Raw genomic sequence first — 17,702 nt, forward strand, 5'->3', positions numbered from 1 at the left:
TTTTATATTTAGCTCATACATCTGGAGGAGGGAAAGCCCAAGATCATGGAAGCAGTGTCTACTGCATCACAGCAGGTGAAAAAGTAGAGGGCTAAGTAAACAAGGACTGGAAAGCAGAACAAAGGGCTCTCATTTTATAACAGTCCATTCTCACAAGAAAATGTACACTCCGATGAAAAAAGTACAATCCTTTCAATCCTACCAATAGCCTATTATGTCTTAAAAACCATAGCCCTTCAAAAAGCAGCCTTATAATTAGCTCATCATGAATTTTGAAGAGTCCAAACCACATCCCATTCATTAGCACAAGCTATGGGAATTCTATCTACACCTTACTTTATAGGTTTCTAGTATTATTATTTAATATTGACATTCAATCAAAGATAAGCCATGCTATGGATCAAAGATAAAAGTCCCTCCAGTTAGCTCGCATCTTGAATACTCAGAGAGAAAGCTGGAATTACACAAGGCATGTTCCAACTGGGAACAGGCACCTCCCTTAACTGCTTGTTATGGAAGGTGAGCAGCCTGGACCACAGACCCCTATTGCATGCTGCACTTAAAGACCAGAAAGACACAGACAGGCCACTGTGGATGGAAACCACAGACTGTGAGCCAATATAAAGCCTTTCTCCTTCAGCTTGCTTCTCTTGAGTAGTTTGTGGCAATAACATAATGTCTAGCTACCACAGTCCTACTACTACCATGGGTGGGAAATAGGACTAGTCATGTACTAGGGGAATCAGATTGTTCTAAAAGAAGAAACTCATGCCATATTTAATATGTAATATTGTGCTGTCTTTTCGTCTCCTTCCCCGATTACTTTTGATCCCAGTCATGCACATTCTATTAACAGAGCATGAACTCCTCCTGTCAAGTAATTCTAAAGCATCGTTTTAGGTATATGATTTGAGTATGTGATTTCACTAATTTTGGCTTCTTTCATGAGATATATGTTTTCAGTCACTTCGATGCACTGCCTTAAGGCTTTTTGAGATTTTTCTGTATTTATTGTCTCACTGAAGAGTTCTTTTAAGAAGTTATCTTCTGTACTGGAGAGATGACTCAGAGTTTAACAGCTTTTCCAGAGGTCCTTAGTTCAATTCCCAGCAACCACATGGAAGCTCACAGCCTTCTATAATGAGGTCTCATGCCCTCTTCTGGCATGCAGGTATATATTCAGACAGAACACTCTATATATAATAAAAATTAATTAAAAATTGTCTTCCAGAAGAATCTCTGAGTGTACAGATTGAATGTTAAGATTCTTTTTGGGTGAACATTATTTAACCTGGATTTCAGCGTTCATCGCTTTGGCAAGTGCCTTTGTAATTACTTTCAGTTAACCCTGGCCCTTAAATTGCAGCCACCTCTTTCATGAATGACCAGCTCTGACTCCATTCCTTTGGAAGTTGATGGTCACAGGTCATTTCTGCGCTCCAGAGCCTTTAGGATTATTAACTTTCCAGGAGTCAGTGGCCCAGACAAGAGGCAATACACAGACATATATGAGGCTTTGATTTAAAGGATGGAGCAGAGTACTCAGACATGTGATGTCACATCTGTTTCCTCAGCTTTCTGATTCCATAATTATTATTATTGGTGTTATATTATTATCCAAGAAAAATTCTGTCTTGTTTTTCATATTAGCAATTTCTTCATAATATTCATTGTTAAAAGTTATATGAAGAGCTTCTATGTTTTTAAAATGAGAGATGACTTCAAGAGATGCATTTTCAATAATGTGTTATCAAGCAGTTAGGGAGGGAAACCATGTGAAAATAATATATATATATATATATATTACTTTCCATTTTCTTTACCATAGACTTCCAGATGTAAGAATAGACATTGCATCTTTATTTTCCCATACCTAAGTGTTCATAGAATATTGTAAGAACTTAACAAATACAGAATTGTATTTAATATCTCTTCTTATGACTTATTAAAACCTTAGGGAATAACTTTTTGCAAGAATTGCCAAGTGTGAGGTGAGGGCCTTCCTCCCACCATTTTCCTTATTCAACTACATGAAAATATGAAACCTTATTCTGATTTGGAGAACTGTGTAGAATCCTGATTTTTCAATTATTATTATTATTTTGTTGTTGGTAGTAATAGCTGGTTGATTGATAGTGTTTCCCTGTGCAGTTTTGGCTGACCTGAAACTCACCACATAGACCATGCTGGACTCAAATTCATAGAGATTCACCTACTTCTGCCTCCATTATGCTCCAATTAAAAGACTGGATTTAATTTGATGTTTTTAAACACATATTGATTTACTGGCAAGTTAGCCCAGCAGATACAAAGGTTTCCCAGAAAGTCTGATGACCTGCATTGGATCCTAAAAATACACATCACAGAAGCAGAAAGTTGAGTACTGAAAGTTGTTCACTGACTTACACATCTGTATTATACTATGTGGGATTTCATATGCACACAAACAAAAATCAAAATGTTTAAAAGATTAATTAAAAGTTCCTAAAGCTAATTAATCATTTGTCAGCAAGATAAAGACATAGAAAACCAAAAAAAAACAAGATTTGATTAAAAAAAACAAAATCTAATGTTACCATTTCTTAAAAGTTTTTTATTTAAGTAAAGGTAGGTGTTTTTCCTCCATATAAATTACAGTGAAAAGTGCAGTGACCTCCAGTACAGCAGGATACACTGTGTAAGTGTAAAACTAAGATGCAATTAAAGCCAGTGCCTTTATAACTCCAGAGCAAAGGTCAGCTCTAAGAAAAAGGCAGATCTTAGAACACTTATGTATTTAAGAATGGTTTTCTTCTCTTCTTCTCTCAATAGGACACTGGGGATCCCTAGAGAGTCACACTCTGAGAAGCACAGGGCTAGAAGCACGCATCTTCCTTCTCTCCCACCATCTGGTCCACTCAACTGATGGTTCCTATCTACCCAGGCAATGCCCTTAACTCAGCTCTGCACAGCATCACCTTTTAAAACTTTCATGAGATTCATGCCTAGTTCTACTGTTTATTCTGTGGGTATCTTGTACATCTACTGTATTACAATTTCTGTTAGCTTTAAGATTTCTTCATTAAACTGTAGCTTCTAAAAGCCTCTGAACAGACATTTATCTTTTACATCCAGGGTGCCTAAACAATACATGATGAGTAAGGTAATTAATATGCTGTGGTTCATTATGAACACTTTGAGTGATGAATTTTATCAGACTGGGAAATGACAAATTTAAAAGTAATATAAGTATAAACCTCATACAGACATACCTGCATAATCAATGAGTGTCATGATTAGTACAGTTACATAGCTGTTATAAACACACACAAGAAAGAGAAACAGAGACACAGAGATAGAAGCCAAAATGTCCTGGTCCATAAATATAGAAATTGGTATGAAATTACTACTAAACATTGCAACCTACATAATAAAATTGTAACCTTGTATTTGTAAACTGAATACCTGAACTGATTTAAGAAACTGAACGTAGAAGATGCTAGATCTTATTGTTGTCAAATAGATGTATATTAATATAAAGAAGTATTATTAGATTTCTGTAAACTAATAAAAATTATAAAATTATTATTGGAAAATCTTTTTTTTTTGGTTTTTACGAGACAGGGTTTCTCTGTATTGTTTTGGAGACTATCGGTCCAGCCCAGCCTCGAACTCACAGAGATCTGCCTGCCTCTGCCTCCCGAGTGCTGGGATTATAGGCGTGGGCCACCACTGTCCAGCTATTATTGGAAAATCTTTAAGAAAATAATCATGTATACAGACAATGGGTAAAGATAAAAACCTGATGGGACATTTGTTTAGCTACCTATAAGAAATAAAATACACAGTGACTGTCTGATTGACTTGGTTTCAAGTTAAATTTTTCTTCCAGTATTTATTATTAATTTTATTGATTTTTTGAGACAAGGTTTCTCTATGTAGCTTTGGGACCTGTCCTGGCACTCACTTTGTAGACTTCAAACTCACAGAGATCCACCTGCCTCAGTCTCCCAAGTGCTGGGATTAAAGGCATGCACCACCACTGACTGGCAAATTCCAGCTATATCTCTAGCACAAATATGTACATTTATGAATGAGCACATTTATACACACATATATCAATTGTAATATTTAATACATATGTATGAGACACATAAATCATTTATCAATAAATTGAATAAATGTTGCTGTATACTTGGTGCAAAGTTGGGTATGTGCTTGCCAAAGAATAACGTAGATTTGTGGACTGAAATAAATATTTGCAATATGTCACTATAGGCAGCTATATGTCTAATACATTGATAAATAATACTCTTATAACTAAGGATGATGATACATAGGCTTGCAAATAATCTACAGGAAATGTGAGTTTTCAGCTCTGGATGAGATGATATTAAGATTAGTGAAGCACACATCATCTCTAAACCATATTACTTATAAAGTTTATTGAAATATGTGCTCAATATTTTAATTTAAAAATATAATACAGGATGAGAAATACTATGAAAGAGGGAGTCATAGGTTAGAAGACAGATCTGGCACCAGTGAGACCTCTAGTGATCTAAAGGGATGACACCAACTGGCAAGCTAAGCAATAGTGGAGAGACCACCTTAAATACCTCTTCCTGATAATGAACTTGACGTCTACACTATGTGCCATCCTAGAACCTTCATCCAGTGACTGATGGAAGCAGAGGCAAACACCCACAGTTAAACACTGAACAGAACCCATGGAACCCAGTGACAGAGAGAGAGGAACAATGAGCAAATTGACAAAGAATGGGCTGGCAAAACCAGCATAGACAGCTGATCTGAACAGGGGAGAGCTCTTGGACCCCAGACCAAGAGCTAAGAGTCCAGCATGGGACTGATCCAGACCCCCTGAGTGTGAGAGTCAGTGAGGAGGCCTGGGCAACCTATGGGCCCCTGGGCAATGGATCAGTGTTTATCCCTGGCATACAGACTTCGTGTATCCATAACACAAAGAGGGATGCTCTCTTAGCCTGGACTCTTAGGGGAGTGCCTGGACCCTGCCTTGAGTGAAATGACAGACTCTAGATATCCCTATGTGGAAGGAAGTGGGGTTAGGGTGGGAGCCTGGGGGGTAATGGTGAAGGTGGTGTGGGAGGAGGGGAGGGAGAGAGAACTGGGAATGACATGTGAAGCAAGCTATTTAAAATTAAAGTAAAAAAACACTAAATGAACACATAAATAATGAATAAAACATTTTTAAAAATAAAATATATATATACATATATATATAATACAAAGACTGGTTCAGTACAATGAAAATAAGTATTAGGGAATAAATAGAAATTGTACAGTCATAGCAAAGAGTGTGTGAAGATATCGGTATTCATTAATATTAGACAACAGAAAAGAGGCACCTGTAAATTGGGTAGATAATTCACACTGAATGAAACATAAAGTTTGAATGTTTAGAGTAAGTTCGTTCTTTTCCATGCCTTTTGTGTATTTTACAACTTAGAACCTTGTGCTTGCTAGAAAATCTCTCTTCCCACTTAAATGAATCTTCAAGACCAAATCACTTCTGTAACATCCCCTCTTCAAGATACAGCCAAACACTGATGTTAGATAATTTTTCAGAAAGTATGATTAACTGAAAACCATTAGATACTTTAATGCTGTCATTTCACCCACACCTGAAGAAGATCAATTAAAACAATTTTGTACTGACATATTCCCAAAATCACAAGACTTGTAAGCAGCAAACATGATGCTAAAAGCACTGCAGAGATAATTAAAGCTACTGTTTACAGATCATGTGGGTACTTACTGCTTTGACACTTGGGGACTGATGGATGACATAATCCTAGATCTTCTTGAGCATGAACTGTGGTGAGTGCAAACTGTTCCACAACATACCACTGCTTTTTTTTCTAAACTGAAGTGACACATAAACATGTTAAAAATTTGTACTTACTTTCAACAATTACTTGTCTATCTTCCCAGTTATCTTTAATAAGCTGTATATTTCCAAAGTGCGCATCACTGTAAAAGATCCGATTTGTACCGTCTGTTTTTTGATTGTAGTCAAAAGCCAGGGCTATGATATTCTTGAAATAATGTGGGTTCTCGTAGGGCCTTACTGGAGAATTTAAGTTGGTTTCATCAGAAAGATGTATGCTTTTTAATATTGTTCTTCCTGAATATAGCAAGTAGCCCTCATGTCTTAGACAAGTGACTCCATCCCCAGCCAAATAACCATGGGCACAAGCACAGGTTCTCCTGGAATTCCCTCGATATAGACAGAGTTGCTTACAGCCTCCATTGTTTTTGGCACAGACATTGGTCCCTGAGAAAGAGAAGACACTCCAGTATACAATCATTATTTTAATATTTGAACAAGTTTATACTACCTCTGACAGAAATACTACAACTTAGCATTAAATATAATTTTAGTTTTAAAGAGTACTCAATAAAAATTAAATACAAAATAATAATGAATTTTAAATCAAAGATTTTAGTGTCTTGAATTTCAAGTGAATTATATTTAATTCAAAATCAAACAAAAGCACCAAGATTTAACTTACTATGGCTAGGTATTTAGATTAGTGGCAATGCCTTCACCCAGCAAGGATCAAGCCCTGAAATCAGTCCTAAGCACCAAAACCAAACTCAAAGAAATTTCCTTTAAAAAGTAGTTGAAAGTATTGCTTTAAAATGATAGGTGATAGGTTTCACATTTCATAGTCTTTAGCACCTGTAAATGATTAACTCAAAACATAATCTGAAGTAACTGAGAAATCATGTAATGCTCTTAAGTGTATCCATGAGGCACAGAGGAAATTGCAAATGGATGGCTTTCTTGTGCCACACCTCCTATATGTAAAGCAAAAATGACTCTAATTTTAAAAGATCAAGTACTCTCTTATTATTTCTTTGTGTCTGAATCTATGCCCTGAATTTATTATTGTCATCTGTAAAATTATTACATAAAGTTCTTTCATATACAGAAATTGAGTAAATATAATTTAATAATAGACAAAACCATTATCAAAGAAACAATGATTCAGAAACACTCATTGAAAACATACATTTCCTGAGCCATAACAACTTTGTCCTTAAAGATAATCTAAAACAAAGAATTCAGTTGCTTCTCTAATACTCTAGTTGTCCTTTGTACTTTCTGTCAAATATATTTAACAAGATTTTAAAAACATATTTATTAATATAACCCATCCTCAAAACTTGTCCTATGTTACATGACTCATTAAAAAGAAATATACATGTATATAAACTATCTGATTTCTATGAAAGAAAATAATCAAAAAATGAATTTTGAGAACTTGAACTTAATACAAATGAATTTTGAATTTTTAAAAATGAAAAACTGTTTTTATTGTGTATTTCATTAACTGTGCTGACCTTTCTCTCTTACTCGATTAAAAATTTTGATCTCCTTTAGGTTGACTCCAAGTCCGGTCCTCATGGTTACTGTTTCTGTGGCATCGCTCTTGGGGCCCCTTCTGACTGACCCATTAGCATGTGCTCTGCCAAAAAGTTAAACATACAGGATCAACAGTCATGAACTAATTAAAATCAAGTCAGGTAAAACTGAAGATAAGAGATGGCTCAAACAGAAAAAAATAGACTAGTTTCAGTATATGATGTTGAAATGCTTGACCACGGATAGCTATAATTCCTTGCTGACTTCTTCTGTAAAAATTACACGGTTTTATGAAATCCTTTCTGTAACCTTGCTAAGGGGTGGCTAATATTCAAGGGCAAAGAAATGGCACTGAAATAACATTGTGAGACTCAAATACTTATGAAAAAATAAATTACCTGTCAGACCAGTAGATGTAAGCCCCAAAGACCGCAACTGAAAACAGATCCACACTGCTCCCAGACAGCACCACCTCACGATTCCCGCCAGTGTCCAGGTCAATTCTTTCTATCTTGTCTGTGCGAGCATCACACCAGTATAATTTATTTTCCTACATAGTGATTTGAAAGTAATAGTACAAGCTGTTTTGGTTATTTATTAAGAAAATAGGGATGCATTAAAAGCAGACTACTGCAAGCTGGAGATGAACACACTTTAGAATATTACAAGTAATCCAACAGACCTCATAGTCAATGGAGATGCCATTCGGCCATGTTATTCCCATGCTTACAATCATGACCTTCTCAGAACCATCTAGATGAGCCTTTCCGATGCAGGGCATCTGTCCCCATTCAGTCCAGAACAAGAAGCTGAAATTAAATTAATCATTTATAATAATAAACAGATTAAAGGGCACCAAATAAAACTGTAAGATGACAGCAAAGCTCCTAACGGTATAATATATTCATAAGAGAACCAAATAATAAACCACAGAACTTAATTTGCAAATAGATTTGCAGTCACTAATAGAATCTTACTATAAAACATTTAACCAGATGCAGAAATAAGGATGGAATATAGTAAAAACAAATATTTTAGGATTTGATTTATATGAAGTTTCCAGGAATGACAAATACATATTGATCAAATGAAAATTAAAAATTAGGAGAAAATGCAAAGAGAAAGTTGCTTTATTTAAGTATGTACCATTTGAACCTTGGGAATAATCAATAACATATGCTCATCTATCTGAAATTTCCTTCTCCAAATTGTTGGCTAATTTTTTCAGCTTCTCCTTCATTAGGCCCCTGGTGCCTCCTTGATTATTCCTGCACCATCAACCCTACATCACAACAGCAGAGCACACAGAATATGCTGAAACATTACACTGGTCTTCCTTTGCTTCCTTAACAATTTTGAACATTTTTCCTCAACTACATTGTGGATCCTATAGAAACAGTGTTTCATTTTGTTAGCTTGCTTTTCTATGTTTTATGCAGAATTGTATGTATAGCATCCAACAATTATGATATTTAAATTTTAAATTTAGTATTATTCAGATTGTGCATCTATACACCAATGATTGTAACTTTCAACCTTAACCTAAACACCTAAATGTAACTATTCTAATTTAAATTTAAAAGTTCACATGTGATGCTATCCTAACAGATGGTTTCACACTTATGAAAGAAAGCATCTTGCTTTAATAATCTCAAAAACTGATGTGAAAGAATATGTTATCCAGGAAGAGAAGCTAAATTATGAGGCAAAACATGTTGAAAAAATGAGTGTGAATATGAAATTATGTACACACAAGCTTTCCACCTATGGAAAACTAAAGTTTAGAAAAATCTGATAGTTATTCTTTCAGGCAATACTGTGTATGTGTTTTCTCATAGTTTTGGTTGTGAGCCTAACCTTTAACAGCTGAGCCATCTCTCCAGCCCTGTGTATGTGTTTTCTATGAAGATTAATAGATTAATTAGTATAGTTGTAGAAGAGATATTTGCTGAGATTCATATAAGAAACCTAAACAAAGCCTGATTATTTTTGTATAGTCACAAAAATCATTCATTAACGTCAAACACTTAAAGATTAAATATACACATTATTTTTATTCATGTTACTTTGAATTATTTTAATAAGTGATCTTTCATAAAAATCTATATAAAATATATGTGCTGATATTTTACAACATAATAAGAGATGTGACTAGAATTCTAAGTATGTGTATCTTGAAAACATTTATATTTATATAAATTTACTTTACTGTCATATATATTTACAAATTCTGTAGTTCAGAAAGAGAAAAATTTAGTAGGAAATGTAGCTAATATTTTTAGTATGAAACTGATTAAAAGGGTATAAAAATCTATACAATAAAGTCAAGACTTTAAGTGATGCTTTCAACATATTAAAAATATTAATTGGTAGACAAATGCATGATGACATTTAATTCTCTAAAGACAAATGTCATGATTGTACAAAGGCAGGAACTGTTGGATTACAATGTATGCACTCTGGCACCCAGGAGAGTCATTCCCATCACCTTTTAACATATTCCAAAGGGGTGGGAATGCATATAATAAATCCTTTACTTAGTGCTAATCCGTCTGCAAATACACTGAATGAACAAGGAAGCATGATTTTAATGTGCAGTGTAATATGCATTATACCAAAATCATAGTTTGATGTTCAAGCTTGGTGAAAGCAGACTCCAGGAACACAGGGTCCCTCTCTCCTCCAAAGCTCCCTCCCTGGGTCCTTAAGCTTTTAAAGCAAAATGAAAGGAAAACAGCAAATTGTTAAGTTAAAAACACTATGTCCTTGAGGACAGCTAGAAGGCAGGATCTTTTCAAACAAGATTACCATTTATCCTATAATTAAAAAAATATCTACAGTGAAAAGGAAAGCCAAGTCCATCAATGGAGAAGCTGGTGAGTGCTGTCTGTTTGAGATTCTCTCAACTACCTGTCCTAGTTTTTCCAGCCAGTCTCTGCTGGATAATAATCTAAGCACCCATTGTAATAGTCCCTATCTGATGCTATTTGTTTTATTTGCCGTTTTCATCTTTGATGTCTCGATTGAGGAGACATTTCTCCACCAAGGGTTCTCTCAAACTAAAACTCCTGCTGCCTTTCTAAGTCAATTTCTGTGGGTTGATCCCACAATTTGATCATGCTTTCTTTGGATTTCCTCTCCACAGGTTAATTCACTCATTTCTGTGGCATGCTGTGAGTACTTCATGTAATGATGTCTCATTCACTCCAGGTTCCTTTTGCTACTTGCTTTTTATTCTTTTATTTTTGCTTGTTATAAATTTGATGAACTGACCCATTCAAATCCAAATGACCAACAATTGTATGTCATTCTGTGGACCTTACAGAACAAGTAGTCTAAGTAAGCTGTTTCATGTATTTAACTCTAATTCTCAGAGCTATGGAAATGATGGTTCTAAAAGTGAATATTTTCTGTCCATATGATTAAACACTGGACAGTCTAAGAAACAAATCCAACCATTTTCCACTATCTTTGTTGTATAATTTTCTACCAATGGTAATAATTTTACATCATATGTTTTTTTTTCCTGAGACATTTTGATTTAATAAGAGATGTCTAGCCAGGCATTGGTGGCGCACGCCTTTAATCCCAGCACTCCGGAGGCAGAGGCAGGCAGATCTCTGTGAGTTCAAGGCCAGCCTGGCCTACAGAGCAAGTTCTAGGGCAGGCTCCAAAGCAATACAGAGAAACCCTATCTGGAAAAATCCAAAATAAATCTTCAGACATACATACAAGCAAAATACCAATGCAAATAAAATAAAACTAAATAAAATGTAAAAGTGAAAGAGACCTTAAAGGATACCAAATGTAAATGCATGATGATGATTCTATGGTGAGTTAACTTATCAATTTATATGGTCAAGAGATTTAAAATGAACCAAAATTAAATCATACTGTACAAATTCAAGCCTGTGATTAGTAAAGGTGGAAACATGAAAAAGCAGAACCTTTGGGAACATAAAGCACACAGGGGAAAGTAACAGTTCAGTGCTGGAATTAGAGCCCCAACTGAGGTCATTCTTTATAGCTGGGAGATGTTTATCATGGTGAATGATAAGGTTGAGAAAATGGACTATAGAATGCTTATGTGGTAAACTGATAGCAGAAAATATCTCATTATAGAAAATTTAAATATTCCATAGTGAAATTCTGCTTAAATAAAATCTTTTTGAATACTATTATTTGTTAAACTTATATGAAAAATCATATATTTTTAAATAAATAATTGCTCTTAAACAGAGATATGATGCTCAGTCAAAACAGGCAACATATATCCTGGTGTCTAAGAAAGGAATAAAATATTTTGTTTAATTGCAATTTTATGCTATACACAATTAATCGAATTTTTCCATGCCAAGACATAATTTCCCATACTTTTCAGGCACAGTAAATGACTTTTCAGTATAAAGAAAATGATTACATTCAATTGTGCCCAATTCTAAGGAGCTGCCAAAAGGTATAAAAGTCCATGAGGAGAAAGTTGACTTTTCAAGAGGAACTAAATTCCTAAGTGGTTCTTGTTTTGCATTTGGCTGCATTTAAAAAAACTGCAAGTCTCTATTGTTTCAAAACAGGATTCATGCCTACTTTACAAGGCAAATTAATATCTTGAATTTAGCCAATTTGCTCTATTATGCTCTGCCTTTCCCTTGACAGTATCACCTGCCATGTTTCAATTTCAAACAGAATTATAAAATACTATGTTTTATTTCTAAGATAGGAATTTTAGCTCTTAAAATTCTATGATAATATTACTTCGAAATCATTTTGAATGATTTTCATAAACATTACATTTTAATTCCTTTTTCGTGGGAGTCAAATCAATAAATGCATTCAAGTACTATTAATTATTCCTATAAACAATTTCTACTCCTAACTGCAAACATGGAACATAGTCCTTCATGCATTTTTTATGAAATATTTTCAATAAAAAGTGAGGGTACACAAAGAATATTCTAACATTGTTATAAATACAAAAGTTCTTGGCTCATAAACTGAAATGTAAATTTTATGATAGGGACTGAAGAGTAGGAAGTCAAAACCATTTACTGACATCTTGCTAAGTCCCTGATAAGCTCATGGTCTCTCCGTGCAGTGAACAGGTGAGTCTGACAGAAGTCTACAGAGAGAAATGGAAGGATGTGAGGGTAGACAGGATGGCTTATGACTTGTGTGGAACCAGGAATACGCAACATTTAAATCATTTTAGGTATAACACTAAAAGAGTTCCATGTTTAAGAAAATTAGTCATTAGGTGAGGGGTGAACATGTGGTTCAGTCAGAGAATCTAAAGGGAATTTGAAAAAGAAAGATGAAATTAATTTTAATATTTTCCCAGATGTGTATGGATATTTAATAGATTCCAGGCTTGTACAACAATTCACTGACTAACACATGGTGATATCAATTCAAATAACAATTAAAATGAGGGGGAAAAAGCCTATCATTTTGAGAATAAAGAGAATCAGTGAAGATGCTCAGGGAATCATTAGAGCCCACAGGGAGGACCAGAAACAAAAGGGCTTCTAAGGGAAGGAAATAGAAAAGTGAATTCTTGGTAGCATAGTAAATGGAGAGAAGTGTCCAAGAAAAAGCAAGGGGAGTAAAACCTAGAAACTACTTCATCATGAGGCCATGGGAATACTGAGAATTTCCACCACCAGAAGAGGTTGGACAGGGGTCAGCAGTTAGACAGTAAGCCCAGATCACAGTTCTAAGAAGCTGAGAAGTAAATAATGAGATACAAATAAAACAATTCTGTTTTGTCCAAAAATAAGGGACTTTGGTGTCATTTGAAATCAAAAGGAAAGAACTTCGTTGGGAGTACAATTTTAAGGTGATGAAAAAGAAGAGTAGGGGACCCATGTCTGAGGAAAACATGGAAGCTCCATGAAGTAAGAAGGAGACCTCTGGGATCACACTGGGTCCCACTGGTTGAAAGCATTCCCATCTGACCTTGCTACAGCTGACAACCCCAGGATTAGTGGATAATGCTGATGGTCCTATGAATGTGCCATCTCTTGGTTCATCTTTTCCCTTTGTCACTTCTTTCAACAGGCCAGCCACCAACTCAAGAGTCACCTGAAAACATCTAGCTCCAGACTACCTCCTTCAAAAGTGTTCCCCCTGGACACAGAAGCTGTCTTGGAACTCAGTCTTCTATGGGTAATGTCTTCTGTGTCTCCTGATGTCCTACTGTGCTGTGTGCTGTGACTACCTTTCAAGGCTCCCCTCACTTAAGAGCAAATGTATTACAACTGTCAGCTTTGTATCCCTCACTTCCTGTTTCCTTTAAGTATCTCTCTCTCGCGGTCTCTCTCTCTCTCTCTCTCTCTCTCTCTCTCTCTCTCTCTCTCTCTCTACACACACACACACACACACACACACACACACACACACACACACCTCAGAGGATGAAAAAGTGAAAAACAGTAGTTTGGCTGAAACACATGGATTACATTCTAGAAATCCATTCCTGGATTTACATATGGAGTTCTTGATGTTGCTGTACTAGATTTTGTAGGTCCTCCAAGTGAAAATACTGAGGACATAGTCAAACATAAAAATGTAGAGTTTAGGAGAAAGATTTAACACATTAAGCAAATGAACACTGGAAACCATTAATATTAAGAAATCAAAGAGAATAAAATATTTTACAGATATATATCTGATAGAGTACTACCTTCCATATTATGTAAAATACTAAATAGAAAACAAACAACTCTGAAATATGGTCAAAGAAACCAAATAATTCTTTCAAGAAGATATACAATTCTACAATAAGTTTTTTTAATTTCTCAACACTCATGCCCAGTACGAAAACACATATTAAATGGTGGATTATATTGATGGATTTTAGTGTGTTGAACTATCCCTGCATCCCTGGGATGAAGCCTACTTGATCATGGTAGATGACTTTTCTGATGTGTTCTTGGATTCAATTGCCAGTCTTTTATTATTTTTGCATCAATTTTCATGAGGGAGATTGGTCTATAGCTGTCTTTCTTAATTGTCTTTTTGTGGGTTGGGTACCAAGGTGTTTGTAGTCATTTAAAGAATCTACTTCACTGTAATCAGAATGGCCACCATCAGGAAAACAAATGACAACAAATACTGGAAAGGATAGGGAGTAAGGGGAATGCTTATTCGCCATTGGTTACAGTTTCAACTGGTGTAGCCACTATGAAAATCAGTGAAGATGCTTCTCAAAACACTAAAGTAGATCTATCAAATACCCCAACTATACAATTCTTGGGCACACTCCCTAAGGGCTTCAGGTCTTATGTCAGAGATACTAGTACACTCATGTTTAGTGCAAGGAAACGAATCAACCTGGATGCCCATCAGTGGATGAACAGACAATGAATATATATATATATATGTATATATATATATGATTGATTTTTTCATCTGTAAAGGAAAATGAAATTATAAAAACTGCAAAACTGAAAGATTATTAAGTGATATATCCAGGCTCAAAAATACAAGCACTGCATGTTTTTTCTTATTTGTGGATCCTAGTTTCTAATTTTTGTATGTGTATTTATGTAGGCAAGTGTACAGAAGTAAAGAAACTATGAAGAAGCCCATGAAAGGATCGAAAAATTCATATGGGAAATATCAGGCCTGGGAAAATTTAAGTGGAGATAGGTTGAGGGATCTGAGAAATAAAAGAAGAAAAGAGGGTCAGCACAAATAAGTGTGGGTACAAGAACTATACAAAAAATTATTTTAAACATATATAAAAATAAATAATAATTTGAATGGTGTCTTGTTGAATGGATAGGATGTACTATGCTTCTCCCAGAAACCACAACATTATTAAATGATAGTATCAGCCTCGAAGATTCTTGTAGTCTTCCAAAACTACTTTTATTATTGCTCTTGGTTACTCACAAGAACTATATGGTTAGACATTATTGTTGAAAATATGATATGTGTTTGTTGCATGACACAGAGAAACCAAGCTGGAACTGGGCTGGAAGATTCTTCCCTGAAGGCTAGCTTTCACAGTTTTAGAAGATGCTGTGCAGGCTGCTGGAGCAGAAATGTCATCATGGTCATATTTAGCTGTGAACTCTTTATGTGACAATAATGACCTGCCAGACATGAAGTGCCCATTGGTGCATTAGTAATTTGGAGGATAAATTCTTTGGAGGATAAACAACCATAAATAACCACATTCTGATTGTATTTGAAGCCTACTCCAGAGGCAGGAATTTATTTCTAGTGCAGTAAATCCGGTCAAAAGTCATGGCTGGAGAGGGTGTAGTCTCTAGCAGGGAAGCTATGGACTTTGTTTTGGTAAGTGAACATGATGTGCCTTTCAAGTTGCCTTCTAAATATTTATGATTATTCTCATGCATTAATAATGCTGTCAACTTTGGTCATAATTGTATCTTTGTCTTTGCTTTTATTTTTCAGTGAGTAGTAGTTACCAATTATTACAGAAACTCAAAAATGGAGAAAGTGCTGAGAATTAATGACATAATGCCTTCCCCTAATTGGAACAATGGTAGCATCCCCAAGGCTCGTGAAACATTTTGAAAAATACGCAGACTTATAAAAAGTTTATGCTTGTTTATGGGGGTGGCTAAGACTGAAGATGCACCACCCATCTCTCCTGACAAGTTTTGGGTGGGAGATAGAGGGAGAGAGACAGACAGACAGACAGACACACACACACACACACACACACACAGAGAGAGAGAGAGAGAGAGAAAGACAGAGAGACAGAGACAGAGACAGAGAGAGAGATTGTTCTTTGGTAGAATAACTTCTAGTAAGATGTTCATATTCCAGTAAATAACTCTTGTTTTGATTCCTGTAAATATACCTAATGAAATTCATTGGGTAAACTCATTCCCAAAAGATACCATAGTAGAATGGGTACTAATTGGAAAGAGGAAGGGGATCATCAGGAATGCGAACAAGTTAAAGGAGAATAATAATTGGTAAAACATATCATATTGTCTTATGTGCATTGTAAAAATGCCACTATGACACTGATATGTATAATCAATACAACAAAAAGAAAAATAGACCAATAAAAATAATTCATAAAGGAAAATGGGTTAGAAGGATCAGAAAATTAGAACAATCAAGGGAACTATTTTGGGACTAAAAACAAATTTTCTCTTTGAAGCCTGACATATCAGAAGCTTCTGGAGTTATAGAAACAAATCTTAATCTATCACCTGGTACAGATTTCATAGAATAGACATTATCAAAGTCCTAGTTGATAGACTAAATACTTTATTATTAAATATATTAATATGTAATGTTTTTGTTTGCCCTACCTCTTCTGCCTTGCTCTTGGCAGTTAATGACTGTTGGGGTTGGTGACTCAGTTGTTTTTTCAGTTTTAACCATGGGTAAACATCATGTGATGTTTACCCATGTGTCCTCTACCATGTGTAGTCAACTCTATTTCAATTCACTGGGTAACAAAAATTAAGAAAAAACTTAGAAAGTAGGAGCAGGTATGGTTGGGTAGAAAGTGTTCATTGGGAATGGGTATCAGATAAGAGAGGGAACAGGGCATGAAGTTGAGCAAAATATATTATACAAAAGTGTTAAATAATTTAAAAATTAATTTAAGGTCATTATAACTATGATTTTTCAAATAGGTACTTATAAAATTAAAAAAATTTCTATAACTATTATCATGTTGTAGATATTATAGTTAAAATAATGCCACTGTCTAAATTTTCCTAACTTAACTTGAGAAAATACAGTTAAGTCCCAGAAAATATATGTAAATCTTAAAATTACCCTTTTTCTGGGTGCACAGCTATAGATCTTGGTTGATCCAGGCCTTGGGAAATAACAACATAACGGAAAGAGCCATTGAGTCTTGCAACTTCAATTAAATTGAAACCATGATCTGTCCAGTATATGTTGCCTAGGAGAAAGACAGAAATGCTTACAATCAAGTTAGGAGTAATAGAAATGTTTTTCAGGTATGGTTGAAATTAAGTTTCTGAGTCGTCACATCACTAAGAGCTTGTTTACTTCCTTTGATTGTGTATTTACTTAACAGCTGCAATTAAATTAATTCATCGATTTAATCCCAATCTCATATTTTGCTAGTATAAACTCTGTAGTATATACTGACATGTTTGAAAGAAGTGGAAACTTCTCCCACAGTTCAGAGTCAGTGTTTTCACTGTTCTCTAACTTTAGCAAAAGGAAACTTCTTATACTTTGTTTACCACGTGGAACTCTCTGGAGAATTGAACAAAGTTAACAATACACACATTCTACATCTACATAAAAATACTATCCAAAGGCAGTAGAATATTTGAGCCAA

The 17,702-nt window shown here is 35.0% G+C and overlaps 1 protein-coding gene and 1 pseudogene across 6 annotated transcripts in view; both read right to left on the minus strand.

The window, feature by feature from the left end:
• Positions 1–3,273, minus strand: part of LOC106021057 — a 95,784-nt pseudogene extending 92,511 nt beyond the window's left edge.
• Lrp1b (LDL receptor related protein 1B) overlaps positions 1–17,702 on the minus strand; it is a 1,890,041-nt gene that overhangs the window by 486,992 nt on the left and 1,385,347 nt on the right. For all 6 annotated transcript variants that reach the window (XM_040745299.1, XM_040745298.1, XM_040745301.1 and 3 more), the window contains exons 37-41: positions 17,165–17,294; positions 8,073–8,199; positions 7,789–7,940; positions 7,369–7,493; positions 5,924–6,295 (exon numbers count right to left, since the gene is read on the minus strand). In XM_040745299.1, coding sequence (XP_040601233.1) covers positions 5,924–6,295; positions 7,369–7,493; positions 7,789–7,940; positions 8,073–8,199; positions 17,165–17,294 — 906 coding nt within the window. The remainder of the gene's footprint in view (positions 1–5,923; positions 6,296–7,368; positions 7,494–7,788; positions 7,941–8,072; positions 8,200–17,164; positions 17,295–17,702) is intronic.

Source organism: Mesocricetus auratus, unplaced genomic scaffold, assembly GCF_017639785.1.
Source record: "Mesocricetus auratus isolate SY011 unplaced genomic scaffold, BCM_Maur_2.0 Super-Scaffold_100004, whole genome shotgun sequence".
Taxonomy (NCBI): Eukaryota; Metazoa; Chordata; class Mammalia; order Rodentia; family Cricetidae; genus Mesocricetus; species Mesocricetus auratus.